Genomic DNA, 25,890 nt, shown 5'->3' on the forward strand with positions numbered 1-25,890 from the left:
GACTTCTTCCGGAAGTATCTGCCTGCCAGTCACCTGGCGTGTTCTGGCTGGGTGGCTTTGGTATACAGAGTGTGGCGTATTGTTGGGCAGGGTCCTGGGGACCCTTTTGTTCTTTTCCCCGTTTAACGGGACTGGAAAGCTAAGCAAAGGCTTTACTCTCAGGGAATTTTTTGTTGGTCGTTGATAGATGAATTGGACGTTAGTTTTTAAAATGTTTTGGTGGGGTTGGCAAATTTTGATTGCTGAGTGACAGTGGTGGGTAAAATTCATCTTAGAACTGTAGCAGGCTGTCTTAGTAGCCTTTAGATTAAATTGGTTTTAAGTGTTAGCAGGCAGTTTCAGCAGCCAGGCCTGTAGAGAATTATATTTTTCAAGTGATATTTGTGACCTGAATGTTTTCTCCCTCTGGCCTCTCCACTTTTTAATAGGTATGACAAAAATGGCCCGATTTATATGATCAACTTTCACAGCTGAAAGGTGGTAAACTCTTTACAATTATATGTAATTTATTTTTTACTGTGATAGATTTATAAAATTTTAAATAATTTAGTTCCCATAAAAAAGCAATTATTTTTGCTTTAGAAAATGAAGGCTGAAAAAACCCCCAAAACACAAAACCTCCAAATCCTACCCATTTAAAGACAACCAGTGTGAATACTTTGTAGGAATCTTCCAGACCCTTTCTATGAATTATAGTAAGTACAAATTCAAAATGGAATCATACTGTATATGCTACTTTGGAACTTAAAAAACTTTTTTTTTTTTTTTCCAGACAAAGTTTCACTGTGTTGCCCAGGCTGGAGTGTAGTGGCCTGATCTTGGCTTACAGCAGCCTCTCCGCCTCCTGGGCTCAAGCAATTCTCCTGCCTCAGTCTCCTGAGTAGCTGAGATTATAGGCGGTGCCACCACACTCAGCTAATTTTTCTATTTTTAGTAGAGATGAGGTTTCACCATGTTGGTCAGGCTAGTCTCAAACTCCTGATCCCAAGTGATCTGCCCGCCTCAGTCTCCCAAAGTGCTGGGATTACAAGCATGAGCCACCTGTGCCCGGCCTGAAAGTTTTTTTTTTTTTTTTTCCCCCGAGCTGCTGTCTCGCTCTGTCGCCCAGGCTGGAGTGCAGTGGCACAATCCCAGCTCGCTGAGGCAGGAGAATCACTTGAACCTGGAAGGCGGAGGTTGCAGTGAGCCGGGATGGCGCCACTGCACTCCAGCCTGGGCAACAGAGCAAGACTCCGGCTCCAAAAAACCCAAAAAATTTTAATGAACATATTTTGTTTAAAAGAGACACTTAACATGGTTATGGTTATATATGTTCCATTATACCTCTTGTTGGATATTTAAACAATTGATGTCTTCCCCCACTCCTTTTTTTTTTTTTTTTTTTTTTTTTTGAGGAGGAGGAGGTGTCTTGCTGTATCACACAGGCTGGTCTTGAACTTCTGGGCTCAGGCAGTCCTCCTGCCTCAGCCTCCCAAATAGCTATGATTACATGCCACTGGCCTGGCCATTTTTGCTCTCAATTAGTGCTACAATGGAGAAATGAAAATTCTTATAGCTAAATCTTTGCCCTTGCTCTAATTTCTTTGTGGTAATTCTTTTTCTTTTTAAAACTCATTTGTATTTGCACTTCATTATCTCTTCCTTAATGCCTTTTTATTCCATACTGTATACAGATGAAGTTACACATGACATCCAAAGCCCACTTTATTTTTTAAAGTTGATTTTTTTGATTATAAAGGTAATATATGCTTATTGAGGAACATTAGAAAATTTCAGAAGAATGTAACAAGAAAATTCCAATACCTAGACCGCCATTGATACTGTGATATGATTTTTTCCCTCTGTTTCTTCAACAATCAGTATTGAAAGAGTGTTAGCTGATTTAGTAAGGAAATGTTGCAGCTTTTGGTTTGTACTTTTTTACTTATTCCTGTAGCTGAAGGGTGTTGCAAATAGTATCCAGAAATAAAGCCACATACCTACAACCAACTGATCTTAGACAATGACAACAAAAATAAATAATGAGAAAAAGACACTCTGTTTAATAAACGGTGCTAGACAAAGTGGATAGACATGCAGAGGAAGAAATTGGACCGCTTTCTTTCACCATATACCAAACTTAACTCAAAATGGATTAGAGTTAAATTTAAGACCTGAAACAATAAAAACCCTAGAAGAAAACCTAGGAAAAAGTCTTGTGGACACTGACCTAGGCAAAGAATTTATGAGCAAGTCTTCAAAAGCAAATGCAACAAAAACAAAAACAGACAAATGAGTTTCATTGTGCTAAAAAGCTTCTGCATAGTAAGATAAATAAATAGTCAAATAACCTACAGAATGGAAGAACATATTTACAAACTATGCATTCAACAAAGGACTAATATCCAGAATCTACAAGGAACTCAACCAGAAAAAACCAAATAATCCTATTCAAAAGTAGGCAAAGGACAGGAATAGACATTTCTCAAAAGAAGACATACAAGTGGCTAATAAACATGATAAAATTCTCAGCATCACTAATCATCAGAGAAATGCAGATTAAAACCACGGTGAGATACCATCTCACACCAGTCGGAATGACTATTATTAAAAAGTCAAAAAAACCTGATATTGATGAGAATTCAGAAAAAAGGGATTGCTTATACACTGTTGGTGGGAATGTAAATTAGTACAACCTCTGTGGAAACTCGTATGGAGATTTCTCAACTAAAAATAGAACTACCATTTGACCCAGCAATCTCACTACTGACTACCCAAAGGAAAACAAATTGTCACTGGGTGTGGTGGCTCGTGCTTGTAATCCTAGAGCTTTGGGAGGCTGAGGCAGGAGGATCACGTGATGACAGGAGTTTGAGACCAGCCTGAGCAATATAGCAAAAAACCTCCATCTCTGCAAAAAATTAAAAAGTTAACCAGACATGATGGTGCATGCCAGTGGTTCTAGCTACTCGAGAGACTGAGGTGGTAGGATTGCTTGACCCCAAGAGTTCAAGGCTGTGGTGAGCTATGATTACACCACTGCACACCAGCCTGGGTGACAGAGCAAGAACCTGTCTCTGAAAAAGAAAAAAAAAAAAAAAAAAAAGAAATTGTATGACAAAAAGACAAAGACATAGAACCAACCATCAACCTAAGTGTCCACCAACAGATGGTTAAATAAAATGTGGTATGCATACACCGTGGAATACTATGCAGCCATAAAAATAATGAAATGTATTTTGCAGCAACATGGATGGAGCTGGGGGCCATTATCCTAAGTGAAATAACTCAGAAGCAGAAAATCAAATACCACATGTTCTCACTTATAAGTGGAAGCTAAAGATTGGGTGCATGTGGACATACAGAGGGGAATAATAGACACTGGGGATTCCAAAAGTGGGGAGAGTGGGAGGGAAAGGGTGAGGGTTGAAAAATTAACTATTGGTTACAATGTTGACTGTTTGGGTGATGGGTACACTGAAGCCCAGACCTCACCACTACATAATATATCTGAATAATAAACCTACACATAAACCACCTGAATCTATGTATGAAAAAAGAAACCATGAAAAAAAATCTAAATAGTATTTCAAATGTGTGTAGGCTATGGTCCATTTCTAGGCATATCTAGCCTTCCTTCAGTATTCCACACTAATCACACTGAATTGTAATGGCTTAGTTTTCCATATGTGTATGTTTTAGTTCTATAACTGGATTGAAAGCTAGTTGTGTGGTGCTAGATAAATTATTGAATTTTGCTGAGCCCACTTTCTTTATCTGCAAATTAGAGATAATACTTTGCAGGGTTGTAGTGAGGATTAGAAATAATGTATCCAAGGTGAGTTTAATTAAAAAGTAGTTACTTTGTTTTTCACTTCTGGCTTTAGCAGTCTATGTACATAGGAGGTGTTTGTATTTTTATAATATTCCAAATGAATGACTATACTAGCATCCCACCCAGTTTAGATATTTATTGAGCATATATGACACATAAACCACTGTTCATAACCGTAAAGGCCTGGTGAGCCTATATTATTCAGATATGTTTCTTACAGAAACCGCATGCTGCTTTTCATCTTTAGCAATTTTCTTAGTCATCTGTTTCCTCAGTCTCTTAACACCTTGCCTGACCCATTAGTAGGTGCTGAATAAATGTGTGAGCTGAGTGGAATAATTTAGTAGGAAAAGAGAAACACAAATTGGATAAAACCTGGCAGGCCACGATGAAAATGATTAACAGGTATAAAGTACTTTGTACATTGGGAGATCAGGAGACATTAATTTTGATTAAGGTATCTGGGAATGCCCTGTGGAGTAGGTAGATTTGACCTGGGCCCCAATAATAGGGGCTGAGGCAAGGAGCTTAAAGATGGAAATAACAATGTGAGTTAAGGCTGAGAGGTAGAAGTAAACACGGTGCGCTTTGTTATCAGGGAGTTATTGGTCGGGAGGAGTGCAGAAGAGTAGGGTAAGTGAATGGGTACAGAAGGGAAGAAAAAATGTCGTTGATCCTACATTTTGAGGATTTTGATGTGACTCGTCACTCTTTATAGTTTAAAAATGTTTCTGAAAAATACTGCTTTCAATATGGCCTGAGGCATCCTTGGGCTGAGTGGATCTGAGGGATGGTAGGGGTCGGGAAAGTGGCGGGCCAGCGATGACAACTAGCCTGTCCCTGAAGAAGGCCGGGAGTGGCAGGATGGCCAAGATCTTCGGCGGCACAAGAGCACTTAGTGGCCAATATTTGCCCCGAGGTGAGGAAGGAGTGTCTGCGAGGAGGCGGGACACCCTTAGCAGCTCAGCAGGCAGCAGGAAGCGGCAGAACAACGCTTGTAAAGGCCTGTCACCCACACTGGGTGGGCAGCAGCGAAGTCCTCGGCAGCCTGGGTGTTGCCTTTGAGGGAAGTCGCAAGACCCAGCTCCGCCCAACAGCATCTGGTCCCGCGCCCCTCTCCCCGCCCCTCTCCCCACCGCTCTCCCCGCCCCGAGCCCCTCGCCCCGCCCCTCGCCCCTCTCCCCGCCCCTCTCCCCGCCCCTCGCCCCTCTCCCCGCCCCTCTCCCCACCCCTCTCCCCGCCCCGAGTCCCCCGCCCCGCCCCTCGCCCCCTCTCCCCCTCTCCCCGCCCTTCTCCCCTCTCCCCGCCCCTCTCCCCTCTCCTCGCCCCTCGCCCCTCGCCCCTCTCCCCGCCTCTCGCCCCTCTCCCCGCCCCTCGCCCCTCGCCCTGTGCCCCGTGCTCCCGGTCTGGTTCAAAGCTCCCTCCCGCCTAACGTGTTCAGCCCAGCCTGGCTGCCCTTCTTCCCTGCGGAGGGAGGGCCTGGGCGGTCGGGTTGGCGGGAGGGAGGTTACCTTTCCCGGTCTCGCTCCGGCCGCCCGAGCCGGAGAGAAGCAGCGGCGAGGTCTGCGGGCAGCATGGCGGGAGCTCCGTACGAGCGCGGGAGGGGCCCCGCGGCAGGGGAGCAGCTGCAGCAGCAACACGTCTCTTGCCAGGTCTTCCCCGAGCGTGTGGCCCAGGGGAATCCCCAGCAAGGGTTCTTCTCCAGCTTCTTCACCAGCAACCAGAAGTGCCAGCTTAGGCTCCTGAAGACGCTGGAGACAAGTAGGAGCCATGACCTGGAGGCTGGGGTTCGGCCGAATGGGTCTGAGACCGGGTGGGCGAGGAAGGGCCTGGGCAACACCTGGCCGGCAGCTGCAGTTTCAGCCTCGGGGCTGAGTGAACCAGTTTCAGCACAGAGTCTAGGCAGATAGGGCATCATGGGGGCTGGGTTGGGCGCCTGGGGCTCAGTTTTCCCAACAGAGGAGGCGCTGAGACCCTTTTCGTCGCTGTTTTTGGCTTGGGGAATGAGTTTGTCTGCCCTTTTTTGTCACTCACTGTTGTGACACATCTTCCGATTTCTTACATAAGTTATGCAGCCACATTGTGACTTCAGGGTAAGGGTGAGGCCGAGTTTTAAAGAGCCAGCGAGGTTAATTAAGGCATACAAAGTCTGTAAAAATGTAATTAAAGCATACAGAGGCTGTAAAAATGTAAAAACAGTTTTGCAAACCTGTCCTTCCTTGGAAGGGGTTCTTAGCCTTCATGCATGTAATGGGCTTCAGAGCGTAGAAATCCCTGAAATGGTCTGTGAAATCGTGCGTGTGTGTGTGTGTGTGTGTGTGTGTGTGTGTGTGTGTGTGTATGTGCCTAAGTGCATTTCTTTTTCTTTTTTTTGAGACGGAGGCTTGCTCTGTCGCCCAGGCTGGAGTGCAGTGGCGCGATCTCGGCTCAAGGCAAGCTCCGCCTCCCAGGTTCACGCCATTCTCCTGCCTCAGCCTCCTGAGTAGGTGGGACTACAGGAGCTCGCCACCACGCCCTGCTAATTTTTTGTATTTTTAGTAGAGCCGGGGTTTCACCGTGTTAGTCAAGATGATCTCGATCTTCTGACCTTGTGATCCATCCGCCTTGGCCTTCCAAAGTGCGGGATTATAGGCGTGAGTCACTGCGCCCGGCCCTAAGTACATTTTTTTTTGTGGGAGAGAGAGTTAATAGCTTCATTATATTCTCAAAGAGGCCAACGACGCCACAAAGGTTAAGAACTGCTGTGGGTTAAACAGGAACACAACTGCCCACTGACAAATTTCTCTCCAGTAGCAGAGACATTGCACTAGAGAAGATTTCTTAATTCCTTTACATTGACATAGACTTAGTGTACTTTCAGATACATTTGGAAAATTAGTCTTAAACGTACTTGTCCCAAAGCAAGGTTACTGTTTTATAGTTGGTCAGTCACAGTTCAAAAGTCAACCACGGAAAGATTTTCCAACCTTCTTGGGATTACCTGCTTGTAGAGACTCAGGGAGGTAGGAGGGGGAAGGGGAGGCGAGGGTAAAAGGGGAGAGAATGATGATATTGTATTTACTATACAAATATGTATTGAGTGCCTCCCAGGTTTTGGTGGGGGAAGTAGAAAGATAGCACCCTGCCTGGAAGGTGCTTCAAAGTGGAATAGAGTGGAAAGAGTGTGGGTTGCAGAGTTAGATGTGGGTTCAAATGCGGATCCCTTTCCTCAGGTGTGGAAGAGTGACTTAACTTCTCTGATCCTCACTATTCTTATTATAAAAAAAGAGAAGGGGAAAAATACCTCTTTTAGGGTTGTTGTGAAAAATAGATTTTATGGGGCTGGGTACGGTGGCTCATGCCTGTAATCTCAGTACTTTGGGGAGCCAAGGCAGGGGGATCGCTTGAACTCAGATGTTTAAGACCAGCCTGGGCAATATAGGGAGACCCTGTCTCTACAACAAATAAAAAAATTAGCTGATGTGGTGGCTCGTGCCCGTAGTCCCAGCTATTTAGGAGGCTGAGGCAGGAGATTTGCTTGAACCCAGGAGGCTGAGGCTGCAGTGAGCTATGATTGCATCACTGCACTCCAGCCTGGGCAACAGAGCAAGACCCTGTCTAAAAAAAAAAGTATTGATTTTATGAATGTAAAGTACCAGCATATCAGGAGCTGAGCTGAATAAATGGCAGCTGTTTTTACAGTGGAAGGGCCACACAGTGGAGGAAGAGTAGAAATAGATAGGATGTGAGGAAGGTGGGGTGCTGAACATGAGCCCCAGTAGGAATCAATGGACCTCAATCTTCCAAGGGCAGGGTGGCTGGGAGGGCCTGTTGGTGGTATTAAAGTGTCAACCTGCAGCTTTAAAATCCTATCCCTGCGTGGGGCATGGTGGCGGAAACCAGGCCTCATGGGAGACTTTTTTTTTTTCCACCAAAGCAATTTTATTCTAAATATTGCTGCAGGTCCTTTTTGAAGTACTAAACCAAGGTGCTGCCTGCATTTGTTTTTTTTTTTTTTTTTTTTTTTTTTTTTTTTTTTAAGTATGAGGACTACAGACTTTTGAAACTGTTTTAACTTTGTAAAATTCTGCTAGTTGCATGAATAATAATGTGCTTAATACGGTACCTGCTACCTGGTATTCACTCAATTAATAATACTTATTGTTAACAATAATTATTCTACTGTGAACACTCTTGCAAGGGGCAGGTTGGTAAAGCAGTAACCTATACCTGACTTTCTCATCTCACATTTCTTTCGCCTATTTTTGTCTTCAACCTTTTTTTTAAACCTTAGTTTCTTTTTCACTTTTTTTTGGGTTACGTCATATAATTGGCTGTGCATTTATACTCTCAGACAAGATGCCTATGGGAAAAGTTAATATCAGAGGCATTTGGGTTCCTTGTACTTTTCTGTAGTAGTCATGGGCCCATAGAGTCTTAGATGTGGAAGGGCCCTGAGGAATCGTCTAGGCCTCCCTGTCCCCTTACAAGGAAACCTCTGTGCCATTGCTGGCCAGATACTCCACAGACCTCTAGTGGAACACAGTTACCTGTTCCCTGAGGCTCTTTCAATCTACTGTCTATTGTTTCACCAGCTTTAATTGTTGAAGAAAAATCCTTTCTCTTAATGAGCTGAAATCTTGCTGCATGTAACTTCCATACTTTGGTCCTTGTTCTGCCCTTTGAAGAAATATTAACTGAATCTAGTCCCACATGGCACCCCTTCAATACTTGAAGCTACTGTGGTCCTAGTTAAGTCTTCTGTCTCCTTTCCAACCCCCTAAATCCTTTCTTGCTTCTTACTGGAAGTAGTCCTGTAGTACCCTAGTCACTATCCCCTGTGGAAGAGCTTCAGTGGCAGGTCCCGTTTAGAACGTGGTAGTACTCAGCATGGGACATGGTGTTGCCAGTATGGTCTGACCAGGGCAGAACAGTGTGGCTACTGGCTTGCCCAAATCTAGGTACTGTGCTGTTGTTCACTTTTTTTTTTTTTTTTTGAGACGGAGTCTTGCTCTGTCGCCCAGGCTGGAGTGCAGTGGTGTGATCTGGGCTCACCGCAAGCTCCGTCTCCTCCCGGGTTCACACCATTCTTCTGCCTCAGCCTCCTGAGTAGCTGGGACTACAGGCGCCCGCCACCACACCCGGCTAATTTTTTGTATTTTGGTAGAGACGGGGTTTCACTGTGTTAGCCAGGATGGTCTCAATCTCCTGACCTCGTGATCCGCCTGCCTGGGCCTTGCAAAGTGCTGGGATTACAGGCGTGAGCCACAGCGCCCAGCACTGTTGTTCACTTCTAAGGAATGTGGCCGTAGATTCCCTCAGTCTTTTGGTGTATACCATAATACAACGTGTTTGATCATTTAACTAAACATGAACTTTAAAAGCATAGTTGATATTGTCTAAGATGCTTAATAGTACCATCTTTGTATTTGTGTTAGTTTTTTTTTTTCAGTACAAACTTGCTTTGATGTTAATTTAAACTTGGCCTCTCATGTCAGTTTTTACCAATTTTAAGATAACATTACTTTTTTTTGAGACAGAGTCACTCTGTCTTCCAGGCTGGAGTGCAGTGGTGTGATCTCAGCTCACTGTAACGTCTGTTTCCCTGGTTCAAGCGATTCTCATGCCTCAGCTTCCCAAGTAGCTGGGACTACAGGCATGTGCCACCATGCCCAGCTAATTTTTGTATTTTTAGTAGAGATGGGGTTTTGCCATGTTGGTCAGGCTGGGCTTGAACTCCTGGCCTCAGATGATCCACCCGCCTCAACCTCCTAAAGTGCTGGGATTACAGGCATGAGCCACTGCATCTGGCCTGTGAGTTACTTTTTGATAATATCTTACACTGCTATTTGGGTAGTTTAATTGGTGGTACTTTCCCAATTAGCTTACTTAATTAAATCAATATCTTTTTTAGATCCGTATGTCAAACTTCTGCTTGATGCTATGAAACACTCAGGTTGGTAAGTAACTCTTTTTGAAGTGCTGCTCTGAGATCTGGCCGCTGAAAACAAAAACCAAGTTCTCTTCTTAAGAGAACTGGTTAGGATTTCTCTGAGGTCACGAAGTCTTTTCCATAGGGTAAATAGAGGTAATTGGCTGCATTGTTTCTAGGCAGGCCTTGTTCTCTTTGGACATCTTCTGCCCTAACTAATGTTCTTTTTTTTTTTTGAGACAGAGTCTCGCTCTTATTGTCCAGGCGGGAGTGGGCAGTGGCGCTGTCTTGGCTCAGTGCAACCTTCCTCTCCCAGGTTCAAGCAATTCTTCTGCCTCAGCCTCCCGAGTAGCTGGGTTTACAGGCGCACATCACTATGCCCGGCTAATTTTTGTATTTTTAGTAGAAGTGGGGTCTCACCACATTGACCAGACTGGTCTCGAACTCCTGTCCGCAAGTGATCCACCCACCTTGGCTTCCCAAACTGCTGGGATTACAGGCGTGAGCCACTGCTCCAGCCCAGCTCGTTTTCTAGCTCTTACCATTCACCTTGGGTGATTAGTAAAGACAGTACTCAAATTTTTCTTGTAAGTAATTACCAATCCTGGCCTTTCTGCTACACCAGCCTGAGCATTGTTTTTAATGGAAAAGAACTCTCAGCTTGTTATGTAGGAACCTTGCAGATGTTGTATAACTTTGAGGGGTTTAAAGGAAGTGACTTCTGACATATAGTTCTTAACATTCTGGCCCAAGGGCAGGAACTCCAACATACTTGCAATATGGCCATAATCAGTTGAACAAATGTTTTATGGAATCATATCTATAGAATTTGAACTAGGATGCATTTTGCGTACAACCTCCTTATTTTACAGGTGAGATAACTGAGTCCTGAAGATGTTAAGTTTCTTTCCCAAGGTTTCCTATGTGTTAGTAGTAGAGGGGATTTACTGTATGGTGGAGGGTCTCCTGAGTCCTGGCCCAGAGCTGTTTGCCACATACACACTGTTTCTGGACATTGTCTCTTTAATCTATTCTTGCCTTTTAGTGCTGTTAACAAAGATAGACACTTTTCTTGCGAAGACTGTAATGGAAATGTCAGTGGAGGTTTTGATGCTTCAACATCTCAGGTAGGCATTGTTGCCAAATTGTTTCCTTCCCTTTAATCCTCTCTCTTGATATTTTTTGAGCATCTTCCACATGCTTGGCATTCTGTTTGGTAGACTTTGTGTAGGACTAAAAAAGTGAATTAGTTATCCTTACTCTAAGGAGTTTACTCTTAAAATCTCTTAAGGAGTTTATAACCTTATAGGAAAGACATGAACACAGATAATTATAAAATGAGGCAGGCTAAACCATTTTAGATGGGCTTGGTTACCACAGTGGGACAGTGATGTGATTGCTTGAAAGATGCCAACAGATTCAACTAGAGGATATAAAGCCTCCTTAGGGGCAGAGCAGGGGCAGCATGAGCAAAAGTGCATGCTAGGAAACTGCATGGCATGTGTAGGGAATGGCATATTGTCTAGTTTATCTCGAGGGGAGGAACACGTGGGGAATAAGGGAAAATAGGATTGGAAATAAATGTAAGCCATATGTTGGGAGACCTTGAATGCTAAACGAAAGGGTTTTACCTTTACATGGTGAGAAGTGATACTGCCTGTGAAAATCTTTCATTAGGGGAGTTTTCTTATCTGTACAATATGGACAATGATTTTTATGAAATGATTATTTTATGGAATGATTATGAGAATTAAATGAGATATTTCTTATAGAGTTGCTTATCTTAATGCCTGGCCCATAGTAAGCATGCAATAAATTTTATTATTAGTTTTAAGTCATCAGAGGGTTTCGACAGAGTCTTGGAGGTGGTAGATAATGTCATGTGATGAGGGTAAATGATGGTGTTATAAGTAACTGTTTCCCACCTGAATGTATAATTCATATTTAACTACACTTAACTGTTTCCTGCTGGATAATTTTATATGTATTTAGGTTATTTATAGCATTTTTACAGTAATCATGGGAAATGGCAATATAGAACAAGGGTAAGAAGTTTAGATTTTGGAGTCAGACTTGAGTTCAAATCTTAGTTTCCCTGCTTCTTATCTGTGGGGCTTGGGCAAGTATTTTTCTTCTTCTCAGTTTCCTCATTTGTAAACTGGTAGTCACAATACCTATAGCTCTCAAAATGGCTCTGGATAAGTTCACCCCCTTCCCGGTCTCCACAGGGTTAAATAGAGTGCACATATTGAACTTTCATCCTAATTCTCAGCAGTGTTGAACACAGTTGGGCACCCTCTCCTTTTATTTTATTATTATTATTTTTAATTTTATTATTTTTGAGACAGAGTTTCACTTTGTTGCCCAGGCTGGAATGCAGTGGCGCAATATGGGCTCACTGCAACCTCTGCCTCCTGGGTTCAAGTGATTCTCCTGCCTCAGCCTCCTGAGTAGCTGGGATTGCAGGCATGTGCCACCACGCCCAGCTAATTTTTGTATTTTTAGTAGAGACAGGGTTTTACCATATTGGCCAGGCTGGTCTTGAACCCCTAACGTCAGGTGATCCCCCCACCTTGGCCTCCCAAACTGCTAGGATTATAGGTGTGAGCCACCATGCCTGGCCTATTTTTTTAAGTGAAAATTTTATTATGAAGTATCTCATTCATACAGATGAGTAAAAAACCTATATGTCCGCTTTCAGTGATAATAAAGTGCACACCTATGTAACCGCCACCCAGACTAGAGAAAAAGAACATTACTAGGACTTCAGAAACCTGTGTGGTCCTCTTGAATCAGGTCCTTTTCCCTTCCTTGACCTGATTTTTGTGGTAACCATTCCCTGCTTTTCTGAATGACTTTACCATCTACATATACAGTCCAACAGTGTGTTATTTAGTTGACTGCTTTTGAGCTTCATACATGATATACTTTGAGTTTTATGTAGTATTTTGTAGTATTATGAAATTGTGTAGTAGATAGTCTCCAGCTTACTTCCCACGTTCAACATTTGTGAGATTCTTTCTTGTCATTGTGTGTACCTCTCTGGTTTATTCAGTTTCCCTGTTATATAGTATTTATTCCGTTGTGTGTTTATACTACAGTTTACTTTACTATTGATTGTTTCCAACTTTATTATTATGAACAATGCTGCTATAAATATTCTTGACCTTCACTAGTGGTACACATTGCAAGAGTTTCTCTAAGTATATGCTCAAGAGCAGAATTACTGGGTCATATAGTTTGTGTACACTTGACTTCAGCTGTTAATGCCAAACACTTTCTTTGGTTTCTAGTATGCAGCATTCTTCTGGTTGCTCCTTTGCTAGCTTACTTTCCTCTACCAGCATTTAACTGTCGAAGTCCCTCAATCCTTGGTCATAGAGCCCCTTCTTTTCTTACTCTGTATTCTGCCAAGCAGGTCTCATCAATTTTCTGGGGTCAAAGCTCATTTTTAAGAGCTCCACATTCCATATATCCAAGTGCCCATTTAACATCTCTACTTGAGCATCTTTTTATTTATTTATTTTTATTTTTAGTGAAAATAAATTTTTTTGAGGACAGGGTCTTGCTCTGTTGCCTAGGCTGGAGTGCAGTGGTGCAATCATGGCTTACTACAGCCTTGAACTCCTGGGCTCAAGCGATCCTCCCATCTCAGCCTCCTGAGTAGTTGGGACTACAGGTGTGCATCACTGGATCCAGCTAACTTTTAAAGTTTTTTGTAGAGATGAGGCCTCATTATGTTGCCCAGGCTGGTCTTAAACTCCTGGCCTCAAATGATCCTTCCACCTCAGCCTCCCAAAATGCTGGGATTACAAGTGAGAGCCATGGTTCCCCGCCTACTTAAGTGTCTTGAAGACACTTTAGACTTGAAATGTGTAAGTCCAAATTCATGATTCCCCAGTGAGGATGGTGCATGAATACATGTCCTTAATCTAAGTACTGCTATAGTCCAGAGAGAGGAGAAGGGAGAAGTTAGTCACTGGGCGAGGCAATTGGAGCATGTACACTTAGGACTGGGACTTGTCCCATGGGTAAATGTGCGGCCAGTGGAGAAGAGTGGGTAGAGATATTCCAGGCAGTTGAGCTTGTCGGGGAGAGGTGAGGTCATGTGGGAGAGAAGATCAAGTCTATGAAAGGAGATTTTAGAAATCACTGAACTTTTATTTTGGTGTCTCCTAGATAGTTTTGTGCCAGAATAATATCCATAATCAGGCCCATATGAACAGAGTTGTCACCCACGAGCTCATTCATGCATTTGATCATTGTCGTGCCCATGTCGACTGGTTCACCAACATCAGACATTTGGCGTGCTCAGAGGTGAGTTTTATTGTATTTTTTCTCCAGAACACTCTATGCTTGAATATTTTATTCAAGCGTAATTTATTTAAATGTATTCCTTTTCCTACTGTCATAGCTCTACCTTAGTCTTGAATTTGTTTTTAACTAACATTGAATGCCATTTTTGATATACAGCTAGAGAAATTTAAACTATATTTTTAGAAGTCTCTTAACTACATCCTGTAAGTCCTAATAATAGTGATGACTGACTTTAATAAGCTATTAATTTTTTCCTGTGGGATACATTTTATAATGTGAAAAAATAATAACTAACATTTACTGAGGGCTATATTCCAAACACTGTTCTGTTTGCACAGATTCTTATTTAATCTTCACAATAACCCACTGAGGTAGATATTATACTATTATTGTCCCTGTTTTATGTATGTGGAAAGTGAGACAGTTGTTCAGATTCCAAAGTTAGTAAGTGGCAGAGGCAGGATTACAACCAGTATTTTTAACTAGCTTGCCCAGCTGCCTTCCATAGAGTTCCTTGCTTGCCCTAGAGTAAAACATGCTCGTTTCAAAAATACAACATGAAAAGATATTTATTACTAAGCACGTTGGATTGCTCGGAATATGCTCCTAGAGAGAGCGTATTCTGCATATGCATGTACTTGGATGTCATTAATTGAAGAGTTAATTAAAATAATCTAAATCTCAAGCCTATACTTCATAACTTAGATTATTTTCCCTTTCTCTTGAAATTAATATGTAGGCCCCCTGCATCTAATTATAATTCCAATTATTTGGAGAATAGACTGAAACCTGAGTTTTTAAATAGGTCTCTCTCTTGGGTGCTGTGAGAGTTAATGCCTTGTAGCTAAAGTGTGTTAAGTACTTTGAGCTCCTCAGAGGAATGAGGCCATAATATTGTAGAAGGAACAAGAAGTGGACCATTCTGTTAGCAATGAATTAGCAAAAATGTGGTCAGGCTACCTGTAGAATCTATGTGGGTTGTTCTAAGACTTTTTCATTCATTAAAGTATGGTACATCCGAAAATATGTCCTAATTTCAGGCTGTCATGCTCATAGCATGACCGGTTTGGAATGTTCTTGATTCTTTGTGTTTTGTATTGCTTCATTTTTCATAGGACAATCAAGTCCCTAGAGGAAGGTCCTGAACTTATACAGGTTTGAGGGAAGCTGCAAGAGAGATTCGGGCTAGGGTTGGGAGGGTCATATCCTCAAAGTGTCTCAGATATTAATGCATTCCGTTTTAAGCTCACTTTGAAACTCAGTTTATTTCAAGAATGCTTTCTTGAAGTACTTTTTAGTAATTTCTACAAGTATTTGTATCTTGTAGAGTGTGTAATTTAACTCTGAGGTCTAGCTCTCTGACTTTTGGTTCCAAAAAGAAATTATTTCTGTCAGTAAAGCTACAGCATAAAGTTTAGAAAATTTCCTTTGGTAGGCGACTGAACTTTTCCCCATCTCTCCAGTGTATTTGGCATTGTCTAGCATAGCTCATAGATATTTGCTTTTGTCGTCAATAGAGTTTAAAAAGTCCTTTAAGAAGAAGTAGTACAAATACTCTTTTCTCAGACAAAGATGCTAATTTTATATTCTTTTCTAATTTTAAAAAATTGGTTGATATCATAAAGATATATAGAGCATGAGCGTTCATTTTCTTTTTGTCTGTCTTCTGTGTGATAGGTTCGAGCTGCTAACCTTAGTGGAGACTGCTCACTTTTCAATGAAATATTCAGGTTACATTTTGGATTGAAACAACACCACCAGGTAAAAGCTAACATGCAGTCACTTCCCCTCCAGAGTGTTATGAGTGGAAATAATGAATAAAGAAATGAAAAGTACATTCAGTATTTGAAATTTGAAAGAACTTCCTATGTGAAAAGAATACAAAGTATGTACCATTTAAACAAAGTAGATGGAATTTAGTTCTACTTTATAATTATGGGCAAGCTATGAGACTCAATGAGTGTGTGAGATATTTTAATAATGAAAGGAGGCCTGGCACAGTGGCTTGTGCCTCCCAGCACTTTGGGAGGCTGAGGCGGGCGGATCACAGGTCAGGAGATCGAGACCAGAGTGGCCAATATGGTGAAACCCTGTGTCTACTAAACATACAAAAAAATTAGCTGGGCGTGGTGGCGCATGCCTATAGTCCCAGCTACTCTGGAGGCTGAGGCAGGAGAATCGCTTGAACCTGGGAGATGGAAGTTGCAGTGAGCCGAGGTCGTGCCACTGCACTCCAGCCTGGGCCACAGAGTGAGACTCCTTCTGAAAAAAAGAAAGAAAGGAGCTAAGATCTTGCACCTGGGATACTTTTCGATGGGGGTGGATAAGGAATAGAAGTGAAATCACAGCATGTCTTACTGTTATTCTAACAATTCCTGATTTCTGTTTTGAATCTACCATAGCATTCTGGAAACAAAAAATGTAATCCCTTTCAGAACAGAGAGTGTGTTGCTCCACAAGTTATGGCTATGTCTCAGTGTACCTGTAAAGGCTGTATAATGTGATAGAAAACCTTTGGCTTAGCACGGACTTGAGTATGATGAGCTTAGCTGAGAGGGATTTGTGTTAACAAAACAAAAACAAAAAACAAAAGAGATAGCTATAAGGCAAGATTATCCTGCTGGAAAGGCTTTGAGATCTGTATTAGATGTATGTGGGGAAAGGAAGTATAGAACTCATGGACTGATAATGAATGTGAGCAGTTCTGCTCACAGCCACCCTGGGCCTCTGTCCACATTTAGGAGAAAGGGTGGTCAGTCATTTTCTACAGTAAGAGCCTGCTGAGCCAGTTTGTGAAGTATGTGAGCATCAGGATATCAGTTCCAACTAGATGAAAAAAGATACGCTAAGGACAACAGGAAGGCCCTTGGTTTTCTGGAGAAGAGAGTAACTCAACTCTGGGGTGGAGGGTGGAGTCACAGTGAGCTACTCAGAGAAACTGTGAACTGAGTGAATCGGAGCGAGAAGAAAAGCCTGCTGCCTGGAAAGGGTGATTACTCTGGACAGTGAGGTGTTCAGCCTGTGCCAGGTCAGCTTATTGATATGCCACTGACTTGTCTTGTGCTGCATGTTTTCTGTGCCCTTGAGTCCCTGCTTCTCTGGTGAATTCTGTGTCTTCTGACTGTCAGTGGAGTGGAAGCAGGGTACACATCAGCACACCGCTAGAGAAGAGGATAATGTGGTTAAAGCATGTGCTGGCATAGCTCATGGATATCTGCTCTTGTCAATGGAGTTTGAAAAATTCCTTAAAAAAAAACTGTTACATATACTCTGTTTTTAGAAAAATATGCTAATTTTATATTCTTTTCCAATTAAAAAAATAAGTTGATATAATAAAGGAATAGAGCGTGATTTTTTTTTAATTCACCTTCTATCTTTGTCATAAGTTTGTGATGCACGCAGTCTTTGAAAGAGAAGTTTTCCTCTTTTTACCACTGAGTAGCAGCAGCAGAAAACAAATAGAAATAGCAATAGGACAGAAAATATGTGGAGGCAGTAGGAATGTGGCTGAGGGAGAAGAGTCTTAGAGAATGGAGTTCCTGCTTTTGTACAGCATGTGCCCAGGGAATAGAAACAGCAAGTACAGTTACTGATTGTAAAATTGCATAGTCATACCTTTATTTTAACAGAAATTTATTATGTCTAAAAAGAAGTAAATCTGTGGTCTACACTTGTGTCTCCTAACCCTGTGGCTTCAGGAGACAAATTTTTGTACCTTTTTTTCCCCGCAGGGGAGAAATTTCCTCTCTTTTTAGCAATTGTTGTTTTGGCTTCACATGGTTCTTTTCTTCTTCCTTTATGCCTGGGGTTTATTTTTTAAAATCAGTGTTTGGTAAAATTCAGGTTGAGAAACACTAGATTCCAATGTGAGTATCTCCAGCTTGAGCACACTGACCAGGCCAATGAAAAACTGGGAACATGCAGAGAAAACAGATGGTTGTCAGGATGCACAGCCATCCAAACCAGTGTTTGATTATTTTAAGGAAAAGGTCAAGTGCCATTCTTTTGAGTTTTAATTTGGGCTTGGGGAGAAATAAATGGATTAAAAGCTCTCCAAGAATTGGAGTGGCAGGGCCTTATATTTCTTAAATATTTAAATTAGAGTATTGAGAAATTCTAGCCTATTACTATGAAACATTAGGTAAATTATTATCTTAGAACTTTAATAGCTGTGTAAAGAACAATCAGGAAAAAAAGTTGTTTAATTTCCACCCCCCTTAAAAAATTAAGGTACTGTCCAAGTTTGGGTGGATATGTGTATGGTTTTCTGTTGCCTCCAGGGAGGACTTACCCTTCTCAAAGGAAAAGTTATCTAGCATTGGTCAACTGAAAAGAAAGAGAGGTACAGAAGTAAAGTGTATTTTAAATTTAATTAAATTTTATAAAAAAGTCAATCAAGACCTTATAGACTTTTTTTTTTTTTTGGCGATTTTGCAAATTGGTAGATACTGTTTGGTAGACACCGCGTAGAATTTCTGAGAATGACATCTGCTTATATTAGTGGGAAAGATGAGGAAATAGAGGTCTTACTTATGCCTAAATAATTTTAGGTTGAGCTAAAAATACTCCTTAAGTGTTATGTATATTTGTTCATTTCATTTTCTTCTTTGGAATGATAGAAATTAGTAAAATAATATGAGGAAATTAATTTTAATTAATTCAGACATTAGATAAAATGTATTATTTCATGATTAAATGTTTATATAAAATTAGAGCCTCATACTTTTCCTTCTTTTTAGACTTGTGTGCGAGACAGAGCCACTCTTTCTATCCTGGCTGTTAGGAATATCAGCAAAGAAGTAGCTAAAAAGGCTGTTGATGAAGTTTTTGAATCTTGTTTCAATGACCATGAACCTTTTGGAAGGATCCCACATAACAAGACTTATGCAAGATATGCTCATAGAGACTTTCAAAACCGTGATCGGTATTATTCAAATATATGAGCACAATGACATTTTATATTACAGAGCTTCCATCATCATGCAGAAAAAAAATTTGGTTCTCAAGTGAACAAACATATAAAATGTAAACAATCCATTCAATCCAGATAAAACAGAAGATTGTGATTCTAGCATATTATCAGAAAAAGTAACTATGGCAAAAAATGAAACTGCTTTAAACTCCAAGGCAAAAATTGTATCTTTATAGCTAACCATTTAGTAAATAAATAAATTACATTTTTGTAATTCAGTGATTTGTTTTTATTACATGTGATTATTTTAAAATTTGATTAAGAAACCTGTGACGTGTGCCCTTCCATGATGTTGATAGGTGACCACTATTGGTATTTACGTTAAATGTAAAGAAATGTATACTGATCTCATTGTAGGACTCTTACCGAGCTGTTGTTATGATGAAAATTGGAAATAATTCATTCAGTGGTCGATGCTATCCTCTCCCTATTCTTCTTTTATCATATATGTAGGACCCATATGGCCTAATTTTCTGGGGACAGTCCTGGTTAGATCTTTTTCTTTTTAATAAAGGCAGTGGTCAAATTTTAGCTCCAGATCGACTGCAAGAACAAACCAGCAATACCAAGAGGACCCACAGACCCTCTGAAGGAAGCAACAGCTCCTGCAGTACCCAGGAGACACCTCAAATACTGTGAGTGCCCCAACTGCAGAAGTGGGAAAGGGAGACCCTCCTCTCCCAAGCACACCCCCCCCAGTGGAGAAACTGAAGGTCTGTTTGTGGGAGAAGTTTCCAACCTTACCTGGAGCTGAGTTAATTTAGAGAGCCGAGTGAAATACAGGGGGTAGAGGAAGCAGCAGAAGGGCCCAGGGAGCTCGCTGGTTCCCCAAGCAGCCCATTCCTGCCTGTCACCACAGGAATCCATTGTGGGGGCAGCCAGAGGAGCAGAGGGTAAAACTCCACACAGAGAAGGAAATCTCTAGCTGGACTTTGTAACAATTTCAATGGGGCGAGAAGCCTCCTGGCCAGAACTTGGGAGAGGGCGCACATCCCGTGTGCAGAATCCACAGAGGGTAAGAACCAAGCTCGTTTCTTTCACAGCTGGGAAGCAGGTAGCTTGGGGCAAGTTTTCAAGCCTGTCTCACCCACCACCTGGAAATAGACTTGGGGCTGTGGTGGGGGGCATGGTGGGAGTGAGACTGGCCCTTCGGTTTGTGTGGGAGCTGGGTGATACTTGTGACTGCCAGCTTTCCCTCACTTCCCTGACAACCTGCATGACTCAGCAGAGGCAGCCATAATCCTCCTAGGTACACAACTCCAGTGACCTGGGAATCTCACTCCCATCCCCCACGACAGTCACAGCAAGACCTGCCCAAGAAGAGTCTGAGCTCAGACATATCTGTCCCTGCCCCGACCTGATGTTCCTTCCCTACCCACCCTGGTATCTGAACAAAAACGGGATATAATCTTGGGAGTTCTAGGGCCCCCCTCACCACAAGTTCTTTTCCATACTACCACAACTGATGCTCTCTGGAAAGCACCACCTCCTGGCAGGAGGCCAACCAGCAAAAAAATAGAGCATTAAAGCACCAAAGCTAAGAAGCCTCACAGAGTCCTTTGCACCCCCCTCCCACCTCCACTGCAACAGGTGCTGGTATCCACAGCCGAGAGACCCATAGACGGTTCACATCACAGGATTCTGTGCAGACAACCCCCAGTACCAGATTGGAGCTGGGTAGACTCACTGGGTGGCTAGACCCAGAAGAGAGAAAACACTCACAGCAGTTTGGCTCACAGGAAGCCACATCCATAGGAAAAGGGGGAGGGTACTACCTCAAGGGAACACCCTGTGGGACAAAAGAATCTGAACAACGGCCTTCAGCCCTAGACCTTCCCTTTGACAGAGCCTACCCAAATGAGAAGGAACCAGAAAACTAACCCTAGTAATATGACAAAACAAAAGCTCTTTGACACCCACAAAAAAATCACACTAGTTCACCAGCAATGGATTCAAACCAAGAAGAAATCCCTGATTTACCTGAAAAAGAATTCAGGAGGTTAGTTATTAAGCTAATCAGGCAGGCACCAGGGAAAGGCAAAGCCCAATGCAAGGAAATCCAAAAAATGATACAAAAAGTGAAGGGAGAAATACTCGAGGAAATGGAGAGCTTAAAGAAAAAAGAAAAAAAAAATCAAGAAATTTTGGACATACTTTAAGAAATACAAAATGCTCTGGAAAGTCTCAGCAATAGAATTGAACAAATAGAAGGAAGAAATTCAGAGCTTGAAGACAAGGTCTTCAAATTAACCCAATCTAATAAAGACAAAGAAAAAAGAATAAGAAAATATGAACAAAGCTTCCAAGAAGTCTGGGATTATGTTGTGACCAAACCTAAGAATAATCAGTGTTCCTGAGGAAGAAGAGAGTTCAAAAAGCTTGGAAGACATATTTGGGGAAATAATCATGGGAAACTTCTCTGGCCTTGCGAGAGACCTAGACATCCAAATACAAGAAGCACAAAGAACACCTGGGAAATTCATCACAAAAAGATCATTGTTTAGGTACATTGTCATTAGGTTATCCAAAGTTAAGATGAAGGAAAGAATCTTAAGAGCTGTGAGACAGAAGCACCGGGTAACCTATAAAGGAAAACCTATCAGATTAACAGCAGATTTCTCAGCAGAAACCCTACAAGCCAGAAGGGATTGGGGCCCTATCTTCAGCCTCCTCAAACAAAACAATTATCAGCCAAGGATTTCATATCCAGCAAAACTAAGCATCATATATGAAGGAAAGAGACAGTCTTTTTTCAGACAAACAAGTGCTGGGAGAATTCACCATTACCAAGCCACCGCTACAAGAATGCTAAAAGGAGCTCTAAATCTTGAAACAAATCCTGGAAACACAACACATCAAAACAGAACCTCTTTAAAGCATAAATCACACAGGATCTATAAAACGAAAATACAAGTTAAAAAGCAAAAACAAAAAACAAAAAACCAAAATACACAGGCAACAAAGAGCATGATGAATGCAACGATACCTCACATTTCAATTATAATGTTGAATGTAAATGGCCTAATTGCTCCACCTAAAAGATATACAACCACAGAATTGATAAGAACTCACCAACCATCTGCTGCCTTCAGGAGACTCACCTAACACGTAAAGACTCACATAAACTTAAAGTAAAGGGGTGGAAAAAAGCATTTCATGCAAATGGACACCAAAAGTGAGCAGGATGGCTATTCTTACAACAGACAAAACAAACTTTAAAACAACAGCAGTTAAAAGAGACAAAGAGAGACATTTTATAATGGTAAAAGGCCTTGTCCAACAGGAAAATATTACTATCCTAAATATATATGCACCTAACACTGGAGCTTCCAAATTTCTAAAACAATTACTAATAGACCTAAGAAATGACAGACAGCAACATAGTAAGAGTGGGGGACTTCAGTACTCCACTGACAGCACTAGACAGGTCATCAAGACAGAAAGTCAACAAAGAAACAATGGATATAAACTACAACTTGGAACAAATGGACTTAACAGATATGTACAGAACATTTCATGCAACAAACACAGAATACACATTCTATTCAACAGTTCATGGAACTTTCTCCAAGGTAGACCTTAGGATAGGCCATAAAATGAGCCTCAATAAATTTAAGAAAATCAAAATTATATCAAGCACTCTCTCAGACCACAGTGGAATAAAAATGGAAATAAACTCCTGAAGGAACCATCGAAACCATGCAAATATCTGGAAATTAAATAACTTGCTCCAATGAGCATTGGGTCAAAAACAAAATCAAGATGGAAATTAAAAAATTCTATGAACTGAATGATAATAATGACACAACTTACCAAAACCTCTGGGATAAAGCAAAGGTGGTGCTAGGAGGAAGGTTCATAGCCCTAAATGCTGACATCAAAAAGACTAAAAGAGCACACACTGACATTCTAAGGTCACACCTCAAGGAACTAGAGAAACAAGAACAAACCAAACCCAAATCCAGCAGAAGAAAGAAGTAACTAAGATCAGAGCAGAACCAAAGGAAATTGAAACAATAACAACAACAAAAATACAAAAGATAAATGAAACAAAAAGCTGGTTCTTTGATAAGGTAAGTAAAATTGATGGACCATTAGCAAGATTAACTGAGAAAATAAGAAAATCCAAATAATTTCACTAATAAAACAGGAGATATTACAACTGACCACTGAAATACAAAAGATCATTCAAAGCTACTATGAACACCTTTATGCACATAAACTGGAAAACCTAGAAGAGATGGATACATTCTTGACAAAACACAACCCTTGTAGCTTAAACCAGGAAGAATTAGATACCCTGAACAGTCCAATAACAAGCAGCGAGATTGAAATGGTAATTAAAAAATTACCAACAAAAAAAAGTCCAGGACCAGATGGATTCACAGCAGAATTCTACCAGACATTCAAAGAAGAATAGATACCAATCCTCTTGACACTATCCCACAAGATAGAGAAGGAAGGAACCCTCCCTAATTCATTCTATGAAGCCAGCATCACCCTAATACCAAAATCAGGGAAGGATATAACCATAAATGAAAACTACAGACCAATATCCTTGATGAACATAGATGCTAAAATCATTAATAAAATACTAGCTAACTGAATCCAACAACATATCAAAAAGATAATCCACCATGATTAAGTGGGTTTCACACCAAGGATGCAGGGATGGTTTAACATACACAATTCAATAAATGTGATACACCACACAAACAGAATTAAAAACAAAAATCACGTGATCATCTCAATAGATGCAGAAAAAGCATTCAGCAATATCCAGCATTGCTTTATGATTAAAACTCTCAGCAAAATGGGCAGACAAGGGACATACTTCAATGTAATAAAATCCATCTCTGACAGACCCACAGCTAACATAATACTGAGTGGGGAAAAGTTGAAAACATTCCCTCTGAGAACTGGAACAAGACAAGGATGCCCATTCTCACCACTCCTCTTCAACATAGTACTGAAAGTCCTAGCCGGAGCAATCAGACAAGAGAAAGAAAGAAAGGGCATCCAAATTGGTAAAGAGAAAGTCAAACTGTCACTGTTTGCTGATGATATGATTGTTTACCTTGAAAACCCTAAAAACTCCTTCAGAAAGCTCTTAGAACTGATAAAAGAATTCAGCAAAGTTTCTGGATACAAGATTAATGTACACAAATCGGTAGCTCTTGTATATACCAATAGCAACCAAGCAGAGAATGAAATAAAGAACTCACCCCCTTTTACAATAGCTGAAAAAAGAAAAAAAAAAAAAGAATTATACCTAAGCAAGGAGTCAAAATACCTCTACAGCAAAACTACAAAACACTGCTGAGAGAAATCGTAGATGACACAAACAAATGGAAACATCCCATGCTCACGAATGGGTAGAATCAATATTGTGAACATGACTGTACTGCCAAAAGCAATCTACAAATTCAATGCAGTCCCCATCAAAATACCACCATCATTCTTCACAGAATTAGAAAAAGCAATTGTAAAATTCATATGGAACCAAAAAAGAGCCCTCATAGCCAAAGCAAGACTATGCAAAAAGAACAAATCTGGAAGCATCACACTACCTGATTTCAAACTATACTATAAGGCCATAGTCACCAAAACAGCATGGTACTGGTATAAAAATAGGCACATAGATCAATAGAATGGAATAGAGAACCTAGAAATAAACCCAAATACTTACAGCCAACTGATCTTTGACAAAGCAAACAACATAAAGTGGGGAAAGGACACCCTTTTCAACAAATGGTGCTGGGAGAATTGGATAGCCACATGTAGGAGAATGAAGCTGGATCCTCATCTCTCACCTTATACAAAAATCAAGTCAAGATGGATTAAGGACTTAAACCTAAGATCTGAAGCTTTTAAAATTCTAGAAGATAACATTGGAAAAATTCTAGACATTGGCTTAGGCAAGGATTTCATGACCAAGAACCCAAAAACAAATATGACAAAAACAAAGATAAATAGCTGGGACCTAATTAAACTAAAGAGCTTTTGCATGGCAAAAGGAACAGTTAGCAGACTAAACACAACCCACAGAGTAGGAGAAAATATTCACAATTTATACATCTGACAAAGTACTAATATCCATAATCTACAATGAACTCAAACAAATCAGTAAGAAAAAAACAATCGCATCAAAAAGTGGATTAAGGACATGAATAGAAAATTATCAAAAGAAGATATACAAATGGCCAACAAACACATGAAAAAATGCTTAATACCATTAATGATCAGGGAAATGCAAATCAAAACCACAATGCAGTACCACCATAGTCCTGCAAGAATGGCCATGATAAAAAAGTCAAATAACAGTAGATGTTGGCATGGATGCGGTGATCAGGGAACACTTCTACACTGCTGGTGGGAATGTAAAGTAGTATAGCCACTGTGGAAAACTGTGTGGATATTCCTTAAAGAACTAAAAGTAGAACTTCCATTTCATCCAGCAATCCCACTACTGGATATCTACCCAGAGGAAAAGAAGTCATTATTCAAAAAAGACACTTGCACACACATGTTTATAGGAGCACAATTCACAATTGCAAAATTGTGGAACCAACCCAAATGCCCATCAATCAACGAGTTGATAAAGAAACTGATACACACACACACACACACACACACACACACACACACACACACACACATATATGATGGAATACTTCTCAGCCATAAAAAGGAATGAATTAACAGCATTTGCAGTGACCTGGATGAGACTGGAGACTATTATTATTCTAAGCAAAGTAACTCGGGAATGGAAAACCAAACATCATATGTTCTCACTGATATGTGGGAGCTAAGCTATGAGGACACAAAGGCATAAGAATGATTCAGTGGATTTTGGGGACTTAGGAGGAAGAAGAG

General features: G+C 41.0%; 1 protein-coding gene across 2 annotated transcripts; it reads left to right on the forward strand.

The window, feature by feature from the left end:
* Positions 1-5,098: 5,098 nt before the first annotated feature.
* On the forward strand, positions 5,099-19,232 carry ATP23 (ATP23 metallopeptidase and ATP synthase assembly factor homolog). 2 transcript variants are annotated; one of them, XM_037996861.2, is made up of 7 exons: positions 5,203-5,375; positions 5,467-5,575; positions 9,708-9,753; positions 10,771-10,852; positions 13,905-14,042; positions 15,720-15,803; positions 18,782-19,232. In XM_037996861.2, the coding sequence occupies exons 3-7, from the start codon at positions 9,737-9,739 to the stop codon at positions 18,983-18,985; spliced, it is 525 nt and encodes a 174-aa protein (XP_037852789.1). In that variant the 5' UTR covers positions 5,203-5,375; positions 5,467-5,575; positions 9,708-9,736; the 3' UTR covers positions 18,986-19,232. The 2 variants fall into 2 exon arrangements, with proteins under 2 accessions (XP_008002049.1, XP_037852789.1); XM_008003858.3 differs by having other exon boundaries at positions 5,099-5,575.
* The last annotated feature ends 6,658 nt before the right edge of the window (positions 19,233-25,890 follow it).

Source organism: Chlorocebus sabaeus, chromosome 11 (genome assembly GCF_047675955.1).
Source record: "Chlorocebus sabaeus isolate Y175 chromosome 11, mChlSab1.0.hap1, whole genome shotgun sequence".
Classification (NCBI taxonomy): domain Eukaryota; kingdom Metazoa; phylum Chordata; class Mammalia; order Primates; family Cercopithecidae; genus Chlorocebus; species Chlorocebus sabaeus.

What these genes read in the sequence shown, in the direction of transcription:
- ATP23 (XM_008003858.3), top strand. Translation starts at nt 5,389, where the DNA reads ATGGCGGGAGCTCCGTACGAGCGCGGGAGGGGCCCCGCGGCAGGGGAG. An exon ending in CCTGAAGACGCTGGAGACAA is followed by an intron (nt 5,576 to 9,707) that starts GTAGGAGCCATG and finishes TATCTTTTTTAG; the next exon opens with ATCCGTATGTCAAACTTCTG. An exon ending in GCTATGAAACACTCAGGTTG is followed by an intron (nt 9,754 to 10,770) that starts GTAAGTAACTCT and finishes CTTGCCTTTTAG; the next exon opens with TGCTGTTAACAAAGATAGAC.